General features: G+C 36.7%; 1 protein-coding gene across 5 annotated transcripts in view; it reads right to left on the reverse strand.

Annotated features, from left to right (window-relative positions):
* The window catches only part of VCL (vinculin), a 64,132-nt gene continuing 44,611 nt past the window's right edge, over positions 1–19,521 (reverse strand). For 2 of the 5 annotated variants that reach the window (XM_048060044.2, XM_067000391.1), the window contains exons 9-22: positions 18,780–18,933; positions 18,489–18,664; positions 17,093–17,283; positions 14,784–14,983; positions 14,133–14,261; positions 12,931–13,080; positions 12,164–12,272; positions 10,849–11,151; positions 10,130–10,254; positions 9,620–9,805; positions 6,361–6,567; positions 3,954–4,157; positions 3,227–3,331; positions 1–2,541 (exon numbers count right to left, since the gene is read on the reverse strand). In XM_048060044.2, the coding sequence (XP_047916001.1) occupies positions 2,395–2,541; positions 3,227–3,331; positions 3,954–4,157; positions 6,361–6,567; positions 9,620–9,805; positions 10,130–10,254; positions 10,849–11,151; positions 12,164–12,272; positions 12,931–13,080; positions 14,133–14,261; positions 14,784–14,983; positions 17,093–17,283; positions 18,489–18,664; positions 18,780–18,933 (2,386 nt within the window). In that variant the 3' untranslated portion in view covers positions 1–2,394. The other 3 variants (XM_048060041.2, XM_067000392.1, XM_067000393.1) reach the window with 2 other exon arrangements.

A 19,521-nucleotide genomic window follows, 5' to 3' on the forward strand; every position in this document is an offset into this window, starting at 1 on the left:
TTTTGTACAAATGCATTTTTATTGTTTTAACAGAACCAAAGAAAAAGGTTGAAAACATTAGACTATACAACACATTTTGGTTTATAAACAAAGTTTTATAGTGGTAAAACATTTCTAAATGACATTCACGGTCTTTTTTCAAATTTCTGCTGCATTTCAGGTCTGAAGACCAATAGTGTTCAAAAAAGCAATAACTGCATAAGGTGAATGAGTATCTCAGCTTCTACAAAACAATTTAAGAACTTACAGCAAACATTCTGGAAGAATATCAAAGGCAACCATGATTTATAACTTTCCTGCAAACATTACTCAATAAACAAAAAGTGATCTTTGGCATAAACAATTATGTATTAAAGGCATTAGTAATATTGCATTAATATCAGTCAAGCAACTAAACAGTGATACTAAAAAAAAAACAGAAGCTTGAAATAGGGTTTGGGGGGGCTGAGAGGGGTGGGAGTGTGAGGAGTATTGAAATGCAGGAAGACTATTTAGAAAATCCCTTAAAAATAACCCCTACCTATTCAGTGTTATTTACTATTAAATAGAAATTACTACATTACAATTACGTTAGAGATCTGGTATAAACCAACCAAATGCAAGACATTCAGGTTAAGGCTCTGGCACTCCTTCCTTACCCCTCCTGTTCCAGGTAATCACAGGAAGAGAATACTAAGGAAAGATCCTAAGTACCATGTGTTTCATAATACCCAGACACCAGGAGTGAGTTGAAGATGAAGACATGCTTTTTCTTGCTAAGGTCAATTAGTTTGAGGCAGATGTATTATAATCACTTTAACTTCCCTTTTTAGATAACAGTGCAATGAAGGGGCAAGGGGAGGAAGTCTGAGTGTCACAGACAGGCAAAGAACAGCTGACTGTTCTCTCTCTCTTCCTTTAAGCTGTGGAAAAAAAATCAGTCTAACAAGGGCACTATATTAAAGGTCATGCAACAACTTTTCAGCAAATGAAAATTAAGAGGACATCATGAGGTCCAAGCTGATTTGGGCACAAGTTTGCAAATGCCCCTTGCAAATGTATGGAGATCCATTCTAAAACTGTAATTCCCCCCATCTGTCAAATGCCAAAAGAGACAATGGAGCAAATAAACATAACTATATATAGGAAGACATGTTAAATAATGGAAGGATAAAAACTTTTGAAGCCTATTTTATCAACAGTGTGTTTTGTTTTTTAAAATATAAAGTAACATGTTCAGTTTACTAAGACTTCAAAAACTTTTGAATTTCCAAACTCCAAATATGTTTTACTCAGATATTTTTACTGATTTTTTTTAGCATTAGGAACCACTCTTTGCTGGAAGCCATCTCGCTACCTAAGGAGTTTCACATCCCTGCGGTGCTTGGGTTTCCAAAAGCTTACACACTACTATTGCATTGCTGAAAACATGCAGTTGGCAAAAGGTCTTTTGAATTTAATATTCTTAATCTTTTAATTTCCATCTTGAGTGGGCGCAATAACATTAGATGGAAAATAATAATAATTGCACGTGCTTGTGCACATTTGGTTTTTGAAAAGAAAGAGCTGGCGTGCGACATTTTCTGGACCTGGACATGTAGCTACCTTAAGAGAACCATATTTTTTCAGCCCAATACATCACTAAATTGAGCAATAAGGAGAGCTGCATGAATTAAGGACTCCAGCAGTAAGGCTCAGGCTGACAACCGTGTGCTACCAACATCCACCTAGAAGCATTTCAGTACAGCACAAGTTCTGAAATGCATACCTACAGGGTGACAGGAGGGTGACAGACAGCTCCAGTTTTTACTGAAGTAGTGATGCCAAGCAAAAATCAACAGGAAAATAAAAATTTAAATAATTTCAGCAGGGGGATTTTAATCCTCATTTTAGAATAGCTTTCCCCTTCCCACCCCTTTTTTCTTTTTAAAAAATCCCAACCTTCTACCACTTCTGAATGGTTTAAGAACAATCAGCTAAAATCCTGTTGAAGAGGTGAATTTTTATATATCCTTGTTTGTCCCTAAATCACTGCCCAATAACACTGTTAGTGTCCCAGACTCCCAACACAAGCTTAAAGTGAGGTGCATGTATTATACCATCACATGGAAACTACTGGAATATGCAGTGCATATATGAAATGTGCTTCTGGGATTACAGATTTCAAGAGAATCTTCAAAAGCAAAAAAAAGATAAGAACTGTCTACTATCAGAAACGACTTTGAGGTGTTTGATATCAAATGTGTTCTGAAGATATTTGAAATGCATTCTCTTACAATTCATACCCTTAGAATGGGGCATTAGCATAAGCTAATTTTAAGCTCATGTATACAGCACCTTTTGCTGTTAATAAATCTTCCATTTCCAAAAAAAGGCGTTTTATGTTACAGAAGACAATACTTATGTGGCTAGTGTCTACTGATACCATGGAGTCTTTCTGACCCAGCGAAGAGTGAATCCAGCATCTGTTCTTATCTTAATGGATGCTGCTTCAGCTTCTCTCACAGTTTCCTTTACAGACTGCATGAGGTTCTGGGCATTATGAACCAACATCTCAGTTGCCTGTCAAAAAAAAAAAAGAAAAAAAACTTCTAATGTACATGGAAATACCACATTCAGAACCGTGCCTGACAACTCTCCCAATACAAGCATTTTTAAGTCAGTCTGTCTCTGAAAAGTAAATAAAAACCAGTGAAGTTTATGTTCTCTCACAGCAGCACTTTCCTGTTTCTCACAGTACAGTTATTGAAAGTCTGATTAAAAGCTCAATGCTTCAGAGCTGAATAATATCTCAGAAGCCAAAAGACTGCAGGATTTCAACTGAAAACATGCATTTGGAAGTCAGCAGAACTCAAGATGTAAGTAAGATACTCAAGATAATGTTGGAGAACAACTATTTTCACTGCAATCCACCAGAGGGTGCTACTACTCCTTCGGCATTAAGTCTGTTGTATTTTTAGAAGTTCTTTTGCTAGCTCACTTCTGACTATTAAATTAAAGGAGATAAATAAGTTGTTCATATAAAAATTTGAACTAGAATAACTTTTTGGCTTGGCAAGGACTGATGTCATTCTATTAAACTGTAGCTTTTGAAACAGCAACTAAGGTGTTAAGTTATCCTTACTAAACAGCTAAGGTAAGCTTACAATCTTTGAGTTCCCTGAACACATCCAGTATTACGTCATATCTTTTTACCCATAAAACTGACCAACAGTTCCACCCTACCACCAATTTTTACACCTCTTACTTGTTCTGATTCTTCATCACTGATATTAGTCCTGCCCAGCATGGTAGCTTTGACAGTGGAAAGAATTTTGAGTTGTGTGCTGATGGTTGGGATTCGCTCACAGACCTAAAGAATGAGGATAAAAAATGCTTCACATTATGAATTGAACTGAAACACTTTCTTTTTCTCAGATTAATTCTTTGGTTTTGTTTTACTGTTAGAAAAAAGAATAAGCACAAAGGAGACCTTGTAACCTTCAAGACTTTCTGACAAAAATCGGTAGAACAACAGAACATCTTATTTTAGGTGCTTTGAGAATTTTGGGGATGGAACATACGTTCTCCCTTCCTCCAGATATTCCTCCAGGGTTTCACCCAGACTTCAGCGTGGAAAGATGTGTATTTGGATGAGAAAAAAAAAACCTACCGAGTGTTACACTTCTGCTACTATTCTTTGATATAAGAGGAATGAGTAGATGAAATACAAAGCAATGTAGACATAAGACAGACTGGTGCTCGTAGCACAGTATTTCTGATGACCTCTTAGGCACTGGCATCTTCTACACGTGTAAACAAATCCTGACTTGACAGAACATGTACTACCATGGGATCTAAAAACAGACTTGGAACTTGACAAAACTTTACAAACCAAGGGGAGATGCATGTGCTTTACTTCAACAGCTCCTGCACTCACTCATACTAAGAGAAGAACAAAGTATTCTTAAGGCATTTACATGTTAGCTCATTACCTGCAAGAGGTTTGTTCTAATGCGTTTGTCAGTGCATTGCTTGGCCACCTCTTTGGCCAGTCGAGTGACTTCATCTGAGGCCTTAGCAATATCCTTCGCACACTGAATAAGGGCACGCTTGTTTCCACTGCCTCCTCTCACCAGGCGTGACATCTCTGCCATTAGCAGCGCCATTCGTTTAGCAGCAGCAATGATGTCATTACCCTGAAGAGAACAACATCAGTGAGTGTTTGTGCCTGCAAGGAAGCTTCCCAGAAGTCACATCTGAACAGCAGTATACATTTTGGCAGCAACCCTTTCAACAAGTCAAGGATGGAAGAACCATTTGTGAACACAGAAGAGGTTTCTTCGAGGAACAGGGAAGATCTGCACTAACTATATGTTCATTACATGCTTTTCTTCCTAACACTCAGGAAAAAAGCTTGCTTCAAAACTGGAAAAAAGAAGTGGTAAAGAAAAATGTTAGTTTGTCCATGGAATAGGAGTTACTGCTTTGCTGGTGATGTTTTAAGATGAAGCATGTTTGTTTGGTTTTTAAGTGTGCTAAATAGCTTGTTAAACCAAATAGCACTAATTCTGTTAAATAGCGTAGTCATAACAGTTGAGCATAAGGTTTTCAGTGGCATCTGAAACTGAAGTGTCAAAGAATATGCTGTGCTGCTACCTTGCTACGTTGCTGAAGGATAAATGGAAGATAATCTGTAACATACAAACGTTTGTCACAGGTAATGTGGAAATGAGATGCAATGTTGTTGGTTTCGGTTGTTTTTTATTGGGGGGAGGGGAGAGTGAAGTTTTTTCTTGAAAAAAGTTCTTCCTTTTTGACAAATTCTTTCCATTGAAAATAAAGACTCTAGGAGGAGAGAAGAATTTGAAGTTGAAAAGATAAACTAGAAATATCATTAAAATTCAAATTTCTTTCATTAAATACATCAAATTCCATCACATAAGTACTTGAGAAATATTTGCAATATGTGAATTAATATGACCAAAGCAAAAACATTTCTCATACACTGTTCCAGAGAGAAACCTAATGCAAGAAAAAAGCAAACCAAGATGATCAATTGTTAATAGTATGTTAGTATATTTAGATTGACCTTCATAAGAAGTTGTTAGAAAAATGTGAAATATTTAGTGTCATGAAGCATTCCTATTGTGTGGATGAAATATTAGCATGGTGAGTTTATTTATTAGCACACTCGTTCTTCAGTATAATTCCACAATTAATGACCAATGAAGTCCAGAGCAAGAAGTACACAGTGAGAACCCAACTGACCAAATGTGTTCTGTCCCTTTGCACATACTTCCATGACGCACTACTGGCCATGAAGATATCCCAAACATGTAATTAAATGTTGCACAGATACAGGCGACACAAAAAGCTGAACTATTCGTTACCATGACCTAATATCTAAACTGTTTGCTAGTATAACCAGTTAGGATGCAAGTGACATAACACAAAGCCTTTCCATGTTTTCACGCAGGATGATCAAGAAATTAGGACCAGTGTCATTTACGAAGCCCTCAAACAAGTTATCCAAGCATCAGAATCTGAAAACGACAAGAACATTTTAAAGCCCTTTTTATTAAAAATAGTTTAGTATATCTCTACATACATACATATATGTATAAATACACACACATCCCTAACCTTTTTTTGTTATATGACACCAACCTTACTTTTTGCAGCATGCTATAAAAAGTGACAAGTCTTGCAAACATTTGTGCTTAGACAGAAGAGACAGGCTACTTGTGAACATCTGAACCCCATGTTAGATTTCCACTGTTTTTATACAAACACTATCTCAATTCAGCAGATAACAGCATACAGTGCAGCTTCTCCATAAAAGAATTCTCTCAAAACCAGCATTTGCAATACAGCCAAGTGCAAGCCAGCAGACAGTCAGTCAGTCCTCTTCAATAAACACTGCCATACAAAGCCATTCCTTGTTCCAAGGTATTTTAATTGATGGCATCAATGGAGGCAAAGCATAATAGACATGTTAAATGACTTCTTGAATACTGTATACTCTGTTGTATCTGGAAGTCATTAAGAAACCATTAACCATGGCTTCCCAGGTAGCACAAATTAATGAAAAAAGAAAAGGGGGGAGGGAAGACAACCGCTATTTACAAATTGAAAACTGCCATAACAAAGAGAACAGGCAGATGCAGAGAGAGGAAGCCTTTGAATATTAATAAGTGACCCAAATCAAGCTTCAGTCTGGCACTGACAGACAGATCTAGCAAACTTGTGAAGCCACTCTCAGTCCTTAAGATGAAGTGCAGGCACGCTTATTCATTCAGAATGATGGGACCCAGCAGGGATCAAGAGTGATGCAAATGTGTCAGCGTTCCAAATGGCTGGATGCACACAGATCAGTCCCCGGGGGAGACTCAGGAGTACCTTACTAGACCACTTGGTTGCTTCCCGATGTAGAGACTGAGCAGCAGCCAGAATGGGCTGGTTAACAGGCTGATTGGTTGGCATTAACAGCAGCTCAGGCTCGTAATCATCTTCAATGTCAGAGGGGAGAGTGAATTCAACATCTGCATCATCCTCCTCATCTATATCTACACCAGCCTCAGCCGCTTCATTAACCACAGTCACAGGCTTTGCAGGTGGCAGCAAGGGTGGAGAAACAGGGGACAGTTAGTACAAGAAGCAGAATTTGGTAGAAGAGCATGAACTGAGCTGTTTTAGTGACCAAAACATCCTCTTAGTCTCTCGAGATCTGACAGGACAGCTCTAGGATCAGGTAAGAGGGAGGAGGGGAAGGAATACAAGATTAGCAGAAGGAAAGAAACATTTCACCTGTGAACCAAAGTTACCAAAGAAATCAAGAAGTTACAAGTCAAAGATGCAGCTACATTTTTCAACTCAGCATACAGCTTCTACACGCAGAGGCTGATTTTCAGAACAACATTTTTCTGGCAAGACAATGGAGAAATGAATGGATTTTCTGTTTTAATGAAAGCCATTTTCACTGGCTTGAAGCAGGCACAGCAGCTGATGACTGTGGTATTTGTGCAGACACAAAGCATGTATGAAAGCCTTTTCACATATATGTAAGAAGAGATAGCAGCAGGACCACAGAAAAACCACTGATACTGTTTCTGTCAAGAAAAAAAGGGGGGGGGGGAGACATTGTAGAAATGGGTATTGAAGTACTGCAGGTAATGTGAAAAAGAACAAAACCAGGTTATGAAAAAAGGAGGTGATTCTGAATGTTATGAATGACATGAATATTACAGTTCTTTAAAAAGACTGAAACAGAATAAGTAAAGTAAGAGGATTATGAAACATATTATACTGTTTTGCCACAATATGTTGTATCCGTTACCTTTTAAAAAAAGATTCAAGCAAATAAAAGGAGTTCACAAGGATGAGGCAAAAGTCATATAACAGTACAGTCATTTATAATATAACAGCATTTCAATAAAAAAGATATCACACAAATTTACTAACTGAATTTCTTTGATGAATGCTACATGTCAAACAACCCTTAACAAAAACTATGCATTTGCCACTGAATTTTGCTTAAGATCTGATCTTTTAAAGAAAAACATCTACATCAGTGAAAACATGCAGAAGTTTTTGGAAGAACAAGTTCTAGCATTTACATATTGACAAATCAACCCATCTTTGAAGACTTAAATCTAAGTATTAATTCAGTGAGAAGTTTCCAGTGTCCCTCATTTTGATGCTAGTTTTGACACAGGAGCCTAACTAAACAAATAAAACTTCATCTCTCCTTTATTCAGATGAGGGGGAAAGGCAAGGAAATCTAAAGCAACAGGTGTTTGTCTTGTGCTCTGTGAGAAAACGAATACACGGAAACCCAAAATCTACCCAGTGAAAAGGAGTTTTTGTTAAAGAAAAAAAGCAATGAACTTTAAATCTTACAGGAATGGAGAATGTTATCAAATGCTTTTAAAGATTAGTTACTTGCCCTCCTATAAGCGTAATACATAGTAAAATATCAGTGGGCTAATATAAACGGCCAAAAAAGCAGAAGGCAGTTTACACAGCCTGTTGCCATTTAGTATAAGCATGACCTTGTGTTTCTGTCTTTCCAGATCTAACCCATATTCCTCAGTAACAGCATCCATCAATTCCTCTTCCACCCAATAAGGGATTGGCTTCAACTACAAAAATTGTTTTTAAATTCTATTGTTCTGCCCTTTATGACTGTCTGCAAAAATATTTTAAAACTTGAACTGCGTGTACAAAATTGTTCTTGACAAATGGTGTCCTGACCACCACCTTCTTCCCCAAAATATATTGTCAAAGCAACTGTACCTTTATTGGTAAAATGGAACTGCTAACAAGAATTTAAAGCACAAATGCTACACTAACTTACTGGTTTGTCGGTCTCAACTTATTAGTGTTTCATAAACAAAAAACACTAAGCATGGAGCTCCTTCATAATTAGGAGGAGGTTTTAAGGTCTGCTACCTTGTTTTGATACATAAATATTTTAATAGATACATTACTTTAATTATACTCTAGTGTGTCTATACATGTAATTTAGTACATGTATAGTAAACTTTTTTTTTTAAACCTACTGTGTATTGTTAGGTTACTCATTTGGGGATTCAAACACTTCAAAACACTTAGGAAGCTGAAATTAAGATTTTCAGCATCAAGATTACCTTCTGAGAAGATATGTTCCAGTCTTATACATTAAATAAAATAAAAACGCATGCAGTATATCCAGGAGTATGTGGAAAATAAAAGCATTTCATTTTAAGGAAGGAACACAAACAGATTTGCAGTATTTCTTTTGTATTTCATTTGTACTTCCAAAACAGATGTTCCTTATGCACATCAAGTTGTTGAAGCTGATTCAGTAAGCTATTGAAGTTTATCTTCTCGTTACCATGTATTGGGGTGGAAGAAAAAAGTGAAGATCTTAAAAGCCAAATTCTGGCCTTCAATTAATATCTGCAGAAGGCTGAAACTCAGAAGTTCTTAACAAGTTGCTACCAGAGAAAAAGTATAGCTTTAAATTTTAAAAAGGTGAAAAAAGAAGCAAAGAAGTTGCATTTGTATTTATAGGACTAATACAGACTTCAGACTGGTTTGTCATGGCACTGAAATAGTAAAAAAAAAAAAAAAAAAAAAAAAAAAACCGAAGGATTTTGGCCTTGATAGAGAGCGACTCTACAAAAAAGGAAGCAGATCAGGTTACCTATATACACTCACATTTCTGATCAGAACAGCACCAGATAAATTGCAAAGTAACTTGCAGCTCCTTCCAGAACAAAAACCAGCTCATGATTCTCGCAGCCAGTGTCTGCAACATTCATGCAGACTTTCCAAAGTCAGTTAAATAAAGCAATCAATTTGCTAAACTATAAAGGCACAAGTAATAGTGCCTCTCTAGGCAATACTAGCATCAAGAATCACAAAGAGCTTAGCACATTTGTGTTCATAGAGGTACCATGATAAAGCATTCTAGCACTTCTGAGTACTAGAACAGTTGTACCTAGCTCACTCTGAAGATGAAAGGGTTTCTGATTCCTCTTACTGCAGCGTTTTTACCATTTGGTCTATATAAGACTATTCTCTGCATTGAGGCATCTGATATTGGACCAAACTAACACACTGATCCTAAAGAAATGTTCTTATTAGCACAGGACACATATGTAACAACTTTTACCTTGCTAGACCATTTTCGTGCTTCATCATGCAACTGCCTAGCAGCCATCATCATGGGCTGATTAATAGCTTCTCCTGCTTTCTGCTCTGGGAACTCTTCATCCTTTTCTTCAGGTGGTGGTGGTCTGGGTGGGGGAACCTCACCTTCTGGAAGTGGTGGTTTTGGAGGAGCAAGCTCATCAGTCAGCTAAGAAAGGTAAAAACCCTATTCAGTGCAATGAAATAGTACAAAGATCGAGTATCACAACAGTATCATGGCAAGACATGATCGCATGAGCTCATGCCTTCTTCCAGCTTTTCAAGTGCTCCCTGTTTAAGGAAATACCATGTTTTATTCTCTTCTTTTGAAAGCTGGATTATTATTTAAGACTTCAGACTACTTGTATACATGGCTGGCTAGACAATGCATTTTATGTCTAAGGAATAAAAATTTAGTCAAAAAATTTCAGTGTGCAGTCCACACTTCATCAGTGACAACTGAGTATTGTATTACAAAATATACTGCACTTACATGAAGCTGCTCAAGGTCAGGAGGAGGAGGGGGAAAATCTGGTTCCTGAGGCTGAAAAGCTTCTCTGACTTTGGCCACAGCTCCCAGAATTCTGTATCCAGAATCCAAGAAACTCTTCTGCAAACCTGAACAAAAATCCCATTCCCAGATTAATAGCATTCTGTAATATTTAGAATTGCAATACTATCAAAAAACACAAAAAATATTTTGATAAGGTACACAGAGTGCACATATTTCTATAAAATAATTTTCAAAAACTACCACAATGTTTATACTTGATTTCCATGTTTGAAATATTAGTATCATACACAACGTGCATAAAATAATATCTAGGCTGAATAATGGTCACTATCAATAGCCAAAGTAATTCCCAAAATAACTTTTAGAACAAAAGACGTTATGTACTACTTGCCTTATAGAGGTACTACTACTGATAAAAGTAACAAATACTTGTTTCTGATAAAGATTATGACATCATGCAATGAACTAGAATGGTGAATCCTTTTCCGTGAACATGCGCCATAGGTTTTTGATTGCATTTCCAAAGAGCAGGACCCAGCAGTTAATGGTGTGACCTTGATCTTACCATTATGGGATTTAAGCATACACAAAATTTCCATAAATGGGGATACATAGCTGTACAAGAGAAAATGAGCGCTACTTCACACGGCATTCCACCAATGAAAGATACATTTCAAATCAGCTGACCGAATCCTTACCAGGATCAGAGATGTTTCCTGCCACAGCTTTAGCATCCATTACCATCGGTGATATAGTTTTGCTTAGTTCATCAGAGGCTGCTTTAACAGCCTCCCGGAATTTAGGGTCTTCTGAATTTTCAACCTCCCGTTTTGCCACCAATAGGATGCGGTTTGCTCGTCTAGCAATGCTGGTGGCGCCAGCTACCAGCATCTGTGGTTGGATATTGGCCATTGCAACTTTACACTTATCAAGATCTTTCTTAATAGCCTCTTCTGATGCATCCAACAGAGACTTGGTATCAATGGCTTCATCCACCAACCCTAGGATAAAAGTTGAACACATTAATATTCTAATTTCAACTCTGGAAATGGCTATTACATATTCCTGAGACTGTTTCCAACCAGAAAAGCAACTATTTCCAAACTTGAGGAGTAGGGAGGAGTGAAAGAAGGCATGAAAATCAGACCAAATGTATTACTGACATTTTACTTCTGTGTGGTACCTCTATCACAGTAACTATTGTCAGGCTTGCTCCCAATAACAACATCCCAAATTCTTACTCATCTAATGTGGAATGTTGCTTGAATGAAAAATTGACTTACTTACACAGTATATACAGCACAATTTCATTCCTTGCAAATTTCTTTATCTATATTCAGCAATTTTGTACCCCTCCCATTCATGCAAAATGAAAGATTCCTCTTGGTTGTGCTTTAAATTAAGGGTGATGTATAGTGATAAAGCAGTAAGATTTAAAATTCCTACAAGTTAATTACGGAGATGGTGAGGGACTCAGCATACAGCCAGGAGAAAGTATTTTGTTAGCAGTCCAATACGGACTGAAACATTTCTTCAGGACTGAAACATTAAAGTGTTTCAGAGAGAGTCAGTAGATCCGTAGTTTTGTTTTATGCGCTCCTTTTATGAAGCTCTTACATCATTTTGAACGTTTTCTTTCCCCCGTTTAACTATCTGTCCTCATTCAACATGCCAAGATTATGTAAAAATAAAAGCCTCAAGCTGCTACAGTGATATATTACTAACACAACAAGTACAAAACTAAAGGTATATTGCTATTCCCATGAAAGAATCGAAGCCCAGTTTGCTTCCCCCACCAGTCAAAACCAACTCCTATGAAGCAAGTTATTTTATTTATGCTAACATAAACACATTTCTGGAGTCACAGAGCACACTCCCACTTCTCTTAAACAATATTTTTTTATTCAGTTATTACTTCTGTACATGTCTCTTCAATCCAAATAGAATGGATAAAAAAATCCATACTGGGTAAGTAAGCACAAATATAACCTTCAACAAAAAATCTTACTTTACCTGTCATTTTTTCTACATTATCAATCCATTGGTTTTTCATTGTCTCAAAATGTTCATAAGCAGCTTGATTTCCAGGATTTCTCAATAGAATTCGAGCAGCTGATACTACCTACCAATGGAAAATGTTTTTAATTAAGTAACAATAATTTTTAATTATTACATTTTTAATTATTAAATAACAATATATAAATACATTGTACGTATTCCTGAAAATGCATTTGTTTCTCCATGATAAATGTGAAGCTCCTCACTTTTAATACTCCATTAATTCTAGTTCAATTTCTGTTCAATTTCTAGTTCTGTTTCAAGATTTACAATGCTTCTAGTATTTGTTGGTACTAATATTTATTCTCTCTAACTTCATTTACTTGCTTTTGCATCAACGAGTGTTTTATCATTTACTAATGATAAAAAAAGCACTAATGTACAATACTTTTGACAGTCTCACTAGTTCTAGATAGAAGTTTAATTTGGAAAAAAGTCATTAAAGAAGCATTTTCTCTACTCTATTAAGCCTCCAAGTAACCGTTTCAAGGATAAGTTACTGGTGCTTCTGTCCAAAAGCTGAAGAGTAAGACACATCATTTAATTACCTTGTCCTACCCGTTAGGATATACATGAATATTTGCCATTTCTCTTCTCACAATGTCAGTGCTATGTTCCTTGCTGCTATTAACATCTTACTCCGATAAGCAGAAACAAATGGAAAATTCCACAGAAGTCCCTCCCAACCCTCATAACAGCATTTTGAGACTAAGAAAGCAAACCTGTGGGGTAAGTTCCCTTGCTGATTTCACTGTTGCCTGAATGCCTTCCACAGTGGTTTTATTAGCAGTTCCAACTGCAGCTGCTTTTTCTGCCGTTGCTCCCAGTCTAGCAGCATGGTTTTCGAAGTTTGCTGCTCTTTCATCAAACACCTATTTGTCAGAAGAGAAAAATATATTTAAAAAGCCTTACTTCACAAACAGAACAAAAAATTCCTTCAGGTGTCACATACCAGAGACACCTTCATAACATCTGAACTTAACACGTCTCCTGACATGATGCAACAAGACACAAAGGGTCTGAAACAGTTTCATTTTTTCCTTTTTACATTAGTGGACTTTCTTCTCTACTAACTCATTTGGTCTACAATAGATACTATCACACTTCATAGCTTTGAGATATAAAGTACATTAATTCCCAACCACTGTTCTAACAACTGAGTTGAAACCGTTCTAGCTTACAGAGATAAATCCTCAAAACCAGAATCCAGAAGTGACTGCATTTGGAATAAAAATATGGGGTTTACTCTAAAAATTGAAGCTTCACATTGGAAAAAGAATATATGCATTCTTCCACCATTCTTATTTACACAAGGACAGAATACATAGATAAAATCTATCCTGTTGTAAAGTTAAATTTCCCAAGGCCTTGGTAATTATTTTGATCATGTTCAAATCAACCAGCCATACAAAGCTTGCAAGCAGAGAGTTTGATACTTCAAGGCCAGAAGCATTGAATTATGGGAAGCATTATACAGCAAGAGAACAGGTTAAGTATGCTGATTAATCTTGACATGAATTAGACAACTTTAATCATCTTATACAATGTCAAGATATGCAATCCACTAACTGCTGTCAGTGATTTGGCACTAGAATTATCAGCATGCTGAAGATAACATGGTATGAACATCACAGGGAACAGTCTTCAGCATTTACTGAAGTCAGGGATGATACAGTTTCCAGGGATATATAGCACAATCCTTAGTCCCCAAGAGACCAGAAAGATTTTCATGGCAATCATCTTGCAGTCAGAATTAATAAGCATGTATTACAAGCTTGTGAAAAAAATACTGATTCATTGTTCAGAATACTTATTCAAAATACCAGTTCATTTTTCAAAATAGTGATTCTTGTAACAATAACTAAATAATAACTAAACAGTAACTGAAGCTTCACATGGGGAAAAAACACTTTCATATACTTGCCTCTTCTCTATTGGGAGTATCAGAAGGCGCAGTAGCTGCTACTGCTAACAACTTAATAGGAGTTGTAGTGTCACTAAAAACATCAGAAACCTCCTGGGTCATTGCTTCTTGCATCCGTGCCTTAAGATCCTTCAAAAAAAAAACAAACTATTAACACATGATACAGAACCGTTAAGTTCACAGGGATTTAAATCCCAGAAAACCTCTTATTGACAAAGAATAAAGAAAAAAAGCCTGTTATGTTGGAAGCTATAAAGATAAAACAATCTCATAAGCATGTTTAGTAAATCACTTTTTCATCATTTGAAATGCAAGAAGCTTACACGCCACTCATTGTAGCAGGATCAGAAGCTACGAATGGCATCATAAGACCTTGACACTCACATTTGCAATGCTAACATGCTATCTTCATTGAAAGTAAGACTTCTCTTTATTTTTACTTCTAAATTACTCATTTAGAATTAATCCCTGAAGCACGGTATCAAGATGTATTGTAGAAAGCTTGCTTTACGTGTCCCAGATAAACCACCACTTGTTTGGCTGCATTTTTTTTTGTTCCTCTGTTTATTGGTGCCTCCAACATAGAAGCCCATTATCAAGGCAGTGCAAACCCTTCCATGTATTATCATGTGTCCAAGAAAAGATTTTTACCTTCAGCGAGTCCTGAAGCTGAGCAGCAATTGCCCTAGCCTGAGGAGACTCTCCCTCCCCTCTTGCTGCAAGGTCAGCAAGTTGAGCAGCCAGCTGGTCTACACGGTCGCATTTGGCAAGCAGGTCTTGACGATAAGGTCCCATCATGACATTGGCTAAACGACGACCTTCTGCGACCAGACCCCGAATTGCTGCCTGGCCTACAGTGGAAGAAGTCATGTTACATTAACATACAGGACAACCAAAACTTGAAAGTGTAATTCAAACATCCCATGAACTAAATGACATTCCAGAATATCTGGGTTTTTAAGAACACATTTCTGGGTGGTGAGAAGGATCTTCTGCAGTTTCTCAGCAATGGCACTTCAAACCCAAACAGGAATTCACCCCTCACCAATTTCTTTTGCCTATTACAGCACTTCAGGCCTAGAGATGCATCCTTTTTTAGCTAGGGCGGCCTCAAGTTAACCATTATAGCTGTCAGATATCCCTACATAACTAATCTCTTGACTGTAATAGAAATTGCTTGCAAACTCCAAGTACTGCAATTCTTCTCCATGTCACTTCAAGTCATAACAAGCTGAGCATGAAGAGGGGAAAAATCCATGTACAAAACATAAATTTTAGTACAGAATACCCTCTACAGGGGTTCCAGAAATCATGGGTAAACGCATGTTCAGTGTCCAGGACTAGAAAAAAATAATAAAAACCTAAAAAGCCTTCACAGCATGTTGAAGTTCTTTCTGTTAAAAAAGTCATTTTTAATATGGGCAATGTCCTTAACTCACTCACAGAAGCTTCCTGTTCTTTTAACAACGTGTTCCTCTGTTCTTTCAAGTAATACAATAGTAGTCTTTTTAAAGGAAGTCATCATATATTAAGTCCTTTAAAGACCTACTGAACAGTCAGTTTAAGCCAATGCTACCATACAAGTAATCCAAGTGCTGTCTACATCAAACAGAGCACATACCTGATTGACATTCTGAATATAACCTTTCCTACCTATAAGCACCCTACCAAGGCTCAATCCGAGGAAAGGGATTTAAATCCCTTGAAAAGAAAAAAATGGCATCATATTACAACTAGAATTTTTCTTCATTAACCTACAAACATTACAGTTTTGGGACGTTACATCCTTTCACACATTTTTATCATTACATATTACTATTACAATTGATTAAACTCTGTATTCTGTAGTACACATCCAGCACTGAGAAACTTTGGTTCCTTCAGAAAACTTCCAGTATGTACACACAAGCTTCATGATTAACTAGGTACTTACAGATTTTGGGGGGGTAGGGGAGCAGGTTTAAGTTCCCTTTGTTTATTTTGCATTAAAAATAATAAAAATTAAGCTTATTTTCTGTGCTTCCTCAAGACAACCACCTCAGATTTCACCATGTTATAGATCAACTAAAATTATGAAGGCATACTTTCATTTGGTATACTTTCTGCTCATCATAAAGAGTCAAACACATGGAACTCCACTATTTTGTTAAAATATTGCATGTAAAATTGATTTCACATGTGTCCAAGCTATCAACATCAATAAATTTTTCATTCACATATCTGTCATTCGCTATTCACACAACAGAAATCATCTTGACAGACATAAGGAAAGGTATGTGAAAGTCTTTAAATGTGAAAGTCTTGCAGATACACTGTATTTTATAAGGCATTTCCACCCATATCAGATGCTACAGAACTGTTGAATACAGTTTAGAAACTTCATCCTCCTACTTGAGATAGCATTAGAAGAAAACAAGAAAAAAATTCAGAGATGTTTTACAATAAGCTCTCGGTAACACAATTCCTGAGCCATAATTTATGCTTGCTGATAGCATGCTTGGATTCTCAGATCACTTTTCTATTTGATTAAGTAGCAGTCTCCTCAGATAACCCAGAAATCATACAAGAAGTGATATTTTTAGATGAGGTTTATGAAGGACTCAATTACTCAATTTGCTGGAGTATATAGAGATTCAGATATGAGATGCTATATTTGCATGACATTAAAAGAGCAAGGAGCATTCTAAAGTTTGTCTGTTCTACAGTACACATTCTCCCATTCGTTGCCAAAATTGTTCTTTCCAGAACCAAGAGAATCACAGGCCAGCCTCATTCAATAATATCGCAGCCAGGACTTGGCTATAAACCACCAGCCAGGAACTGCACATCTCATCATCAATGAAGAAATTCCACACATCCTCAGCATCTCAGTAGCAGTACGTTCAGTCATAAAAATTACTAAGTTAAACTGTAAAATTGTGACTGGGGGGGTGGGGTAAGAAGTATGCAGAAACACTTACCTACTCCCCGATCATCAACTGTAGGATTGTCTATCCACCTTTGAGCTTGCTCAATCTTGCCCTCCAAATGGACAGCTGCTTTGACTGGCCTAGTATTTGCTACAGCTCTGTTTGTTTTGGACTGTAAATTCTGAAGTGATGTAGCTATTTGCTTCGCCAATGCACGGGCCTCAGGAGAGTCACCTTTCCCACTGAGGATTTAAAAAATAGAAAAACAAAGTTATAGTAATATGCAGATCTTTTACAGCTACTCTCGAATTCTGTAGGAAAAAGAAGACAAGAGAGGTACTTCATCTTTTAAATAAAGTAAGATTTCAGACTTGAATCTCAGAACAAATAATGCAGATCTGTCATCCATAAATCCCCACCTCATTTCGCTGCTTTGGCACCTAGATATTACTTATGTTCAACACAGCACTGAGGCAGGGGAAGGTATGGCATTGTCACTCATCAGTTTGATTTCCCATACCTATGGCCATCTTATGAACACCTGCAATAACATCAGATTGCAAGTACAAAAGTAAGTAGCAACAGACCCAAGGCTATTCATAAACCAGAAAACAGTACGTTAGGACTGCCAATGAAGCGTCAAGAAAAGCTTGAAGTGTCAAACTTCAAAGAAAAAATATTTATCTACATATTGCAACTGGCCATAGATTAAAGATCAGAATTTTTACAGTAATAGTTTCTCACTTGCATTCTCAAGCATCTCCTTTGCAAAACTGATATAGAAATATAATTTCCAGCTGAGCACTGAACACAAGGTAACAGGATTTTCTCCAAGTCATAATATTTATCTTTATTATAGAGTTTACAGTTAGAGATTAAAATATTTGACTCAGTATTCAAGTGCTAGGTATTGCACTCTGCCATGTAGTAAACTGCTGAGCGAAAAACGGTGATGATATTTGTCTGTATAAACAAACTTAAATTTCACATTATTTCATTCCTTTGAAGTGCTTGAGTATTGCAAAGGCTTCAGTTTGCCTGTCAAGTGTTCTGTAGGCAGCAAAAAAAAAATTATAAAAAAACATGTTATAGATACACAACTGTAGTCACTCTCATTTTCTTTTGGAGGAAGATCACATAAGTCAGGCTTTAGGATATAAATCATTAAGGTGAAGCATTAAAAAGAATACTATATCTTATAGATGAAATTTTTTTAAAGGATGTTAAAAAAAGTTAACTTTTCTTTCTCCAAGAACTGAACAATTCTTTGTATTCTATTTTTATTATATGCAGGATGAAAGCTAGAAATTATAACATGTCCATTTCCAGTTCTTGGAGGAAAATATATCCCCAAATGAATCATCTATATTCAGATTAATAATTTCATCAGTTCGAACTGCAAATGAAACATTCAGATAAATTTATGGTGATACAAAAAAATACATACTGTCGTCGCAGATCAGACAGCTTAGCTGTCAAAGCAGAGATCTCCCCCAAGGAACGAAGGATATCATCTCTTTCTTTAGGCTCCTCACATAGTTCTGCAACTTTCCTTGCTTCAGCCATAATTCCCCGAATATGTTCTTCTCCTTCACTGCCCCCATTAGGATCTGCAAGCCAATTCTTAATAGAAAGAAGTTGCATATAAGTGAAAATAAAACAGAATCAAAAGATACAAGAAGAATCAATACTGTAATATAACAATTTTCTGAAGCAATTATTAAATTATTGGTGGTACCTGAGCAGCATCAATCTTCTTAGCAATAGCCTGCTTAGAGTTTGTCATGGCCTCCAATTTCCGGGCTGCATTCTCCACTTTTGCAGTGAGCATATCCAGGCCTTGCGACACCTGCTGCGCTTTCTGCATAGCCATTGGCGTAGCACCCTGTCCTCTGCCCAAGAGGAAAAGAACATCACAAATTCAGCTCAGGATTGAACAAAGCCCTTCTCTAATGAAAAGACAACAAAAACAGTTTATGAGCATTCCCAGCAATTATTGCAAGAGCTACAGTATTAAATAAGAGTATATTTTTCCTTGGAAAGCAAAAATAACTGAGGAGTCTTTAACTGTTTTTAACTGTTCTTGTTATGTTCTAAGAGTATATTTAGAGCATATTTCTCCCTTCCTAAAAATTTACATTTAGCAACCTCAGAAGAACTTTTCTTCTATCACAAAGTAAGGCTAATCGAGGACACAGTTCATTTTAACTACCCAGGACAAGACCTATTATCTACTCATTCACAGATTGCTGCAACAGTCAGTTGGGCCTTATGGGAGGGTATACCTCACATTACGAAGCGAAGCCAATAAGTGAAAAGAAGATGTTTTAGTTGCCTCAATTATGTTGACAGAGTAGATAAAGGTTATGGGCTATTGGTAAGATTTCTTAAAATGGAGAAAAGTCTCTGAACTATACAAATTAACAGGACTGTAGAAAACACTTTGCAGCACTACCACAGTTTTTTCTGAAATGCTAAGA

Source organism: Anser cygnoides, chromosome 7 (assembly GCF_040182565.1).
Source record: "Anser cygnoides isolate HZ-2024a breed goose chromosome 7, Taihu_goose_T2T_genome, whole genome shotgun sequence".
Classification (NCBI taxonomy): domain Eukaryota; kingdom Metazoa; phylum Chordata; class Aves; order Anseriformes; family Anatidae; genus Anser; species Anser cygnoides.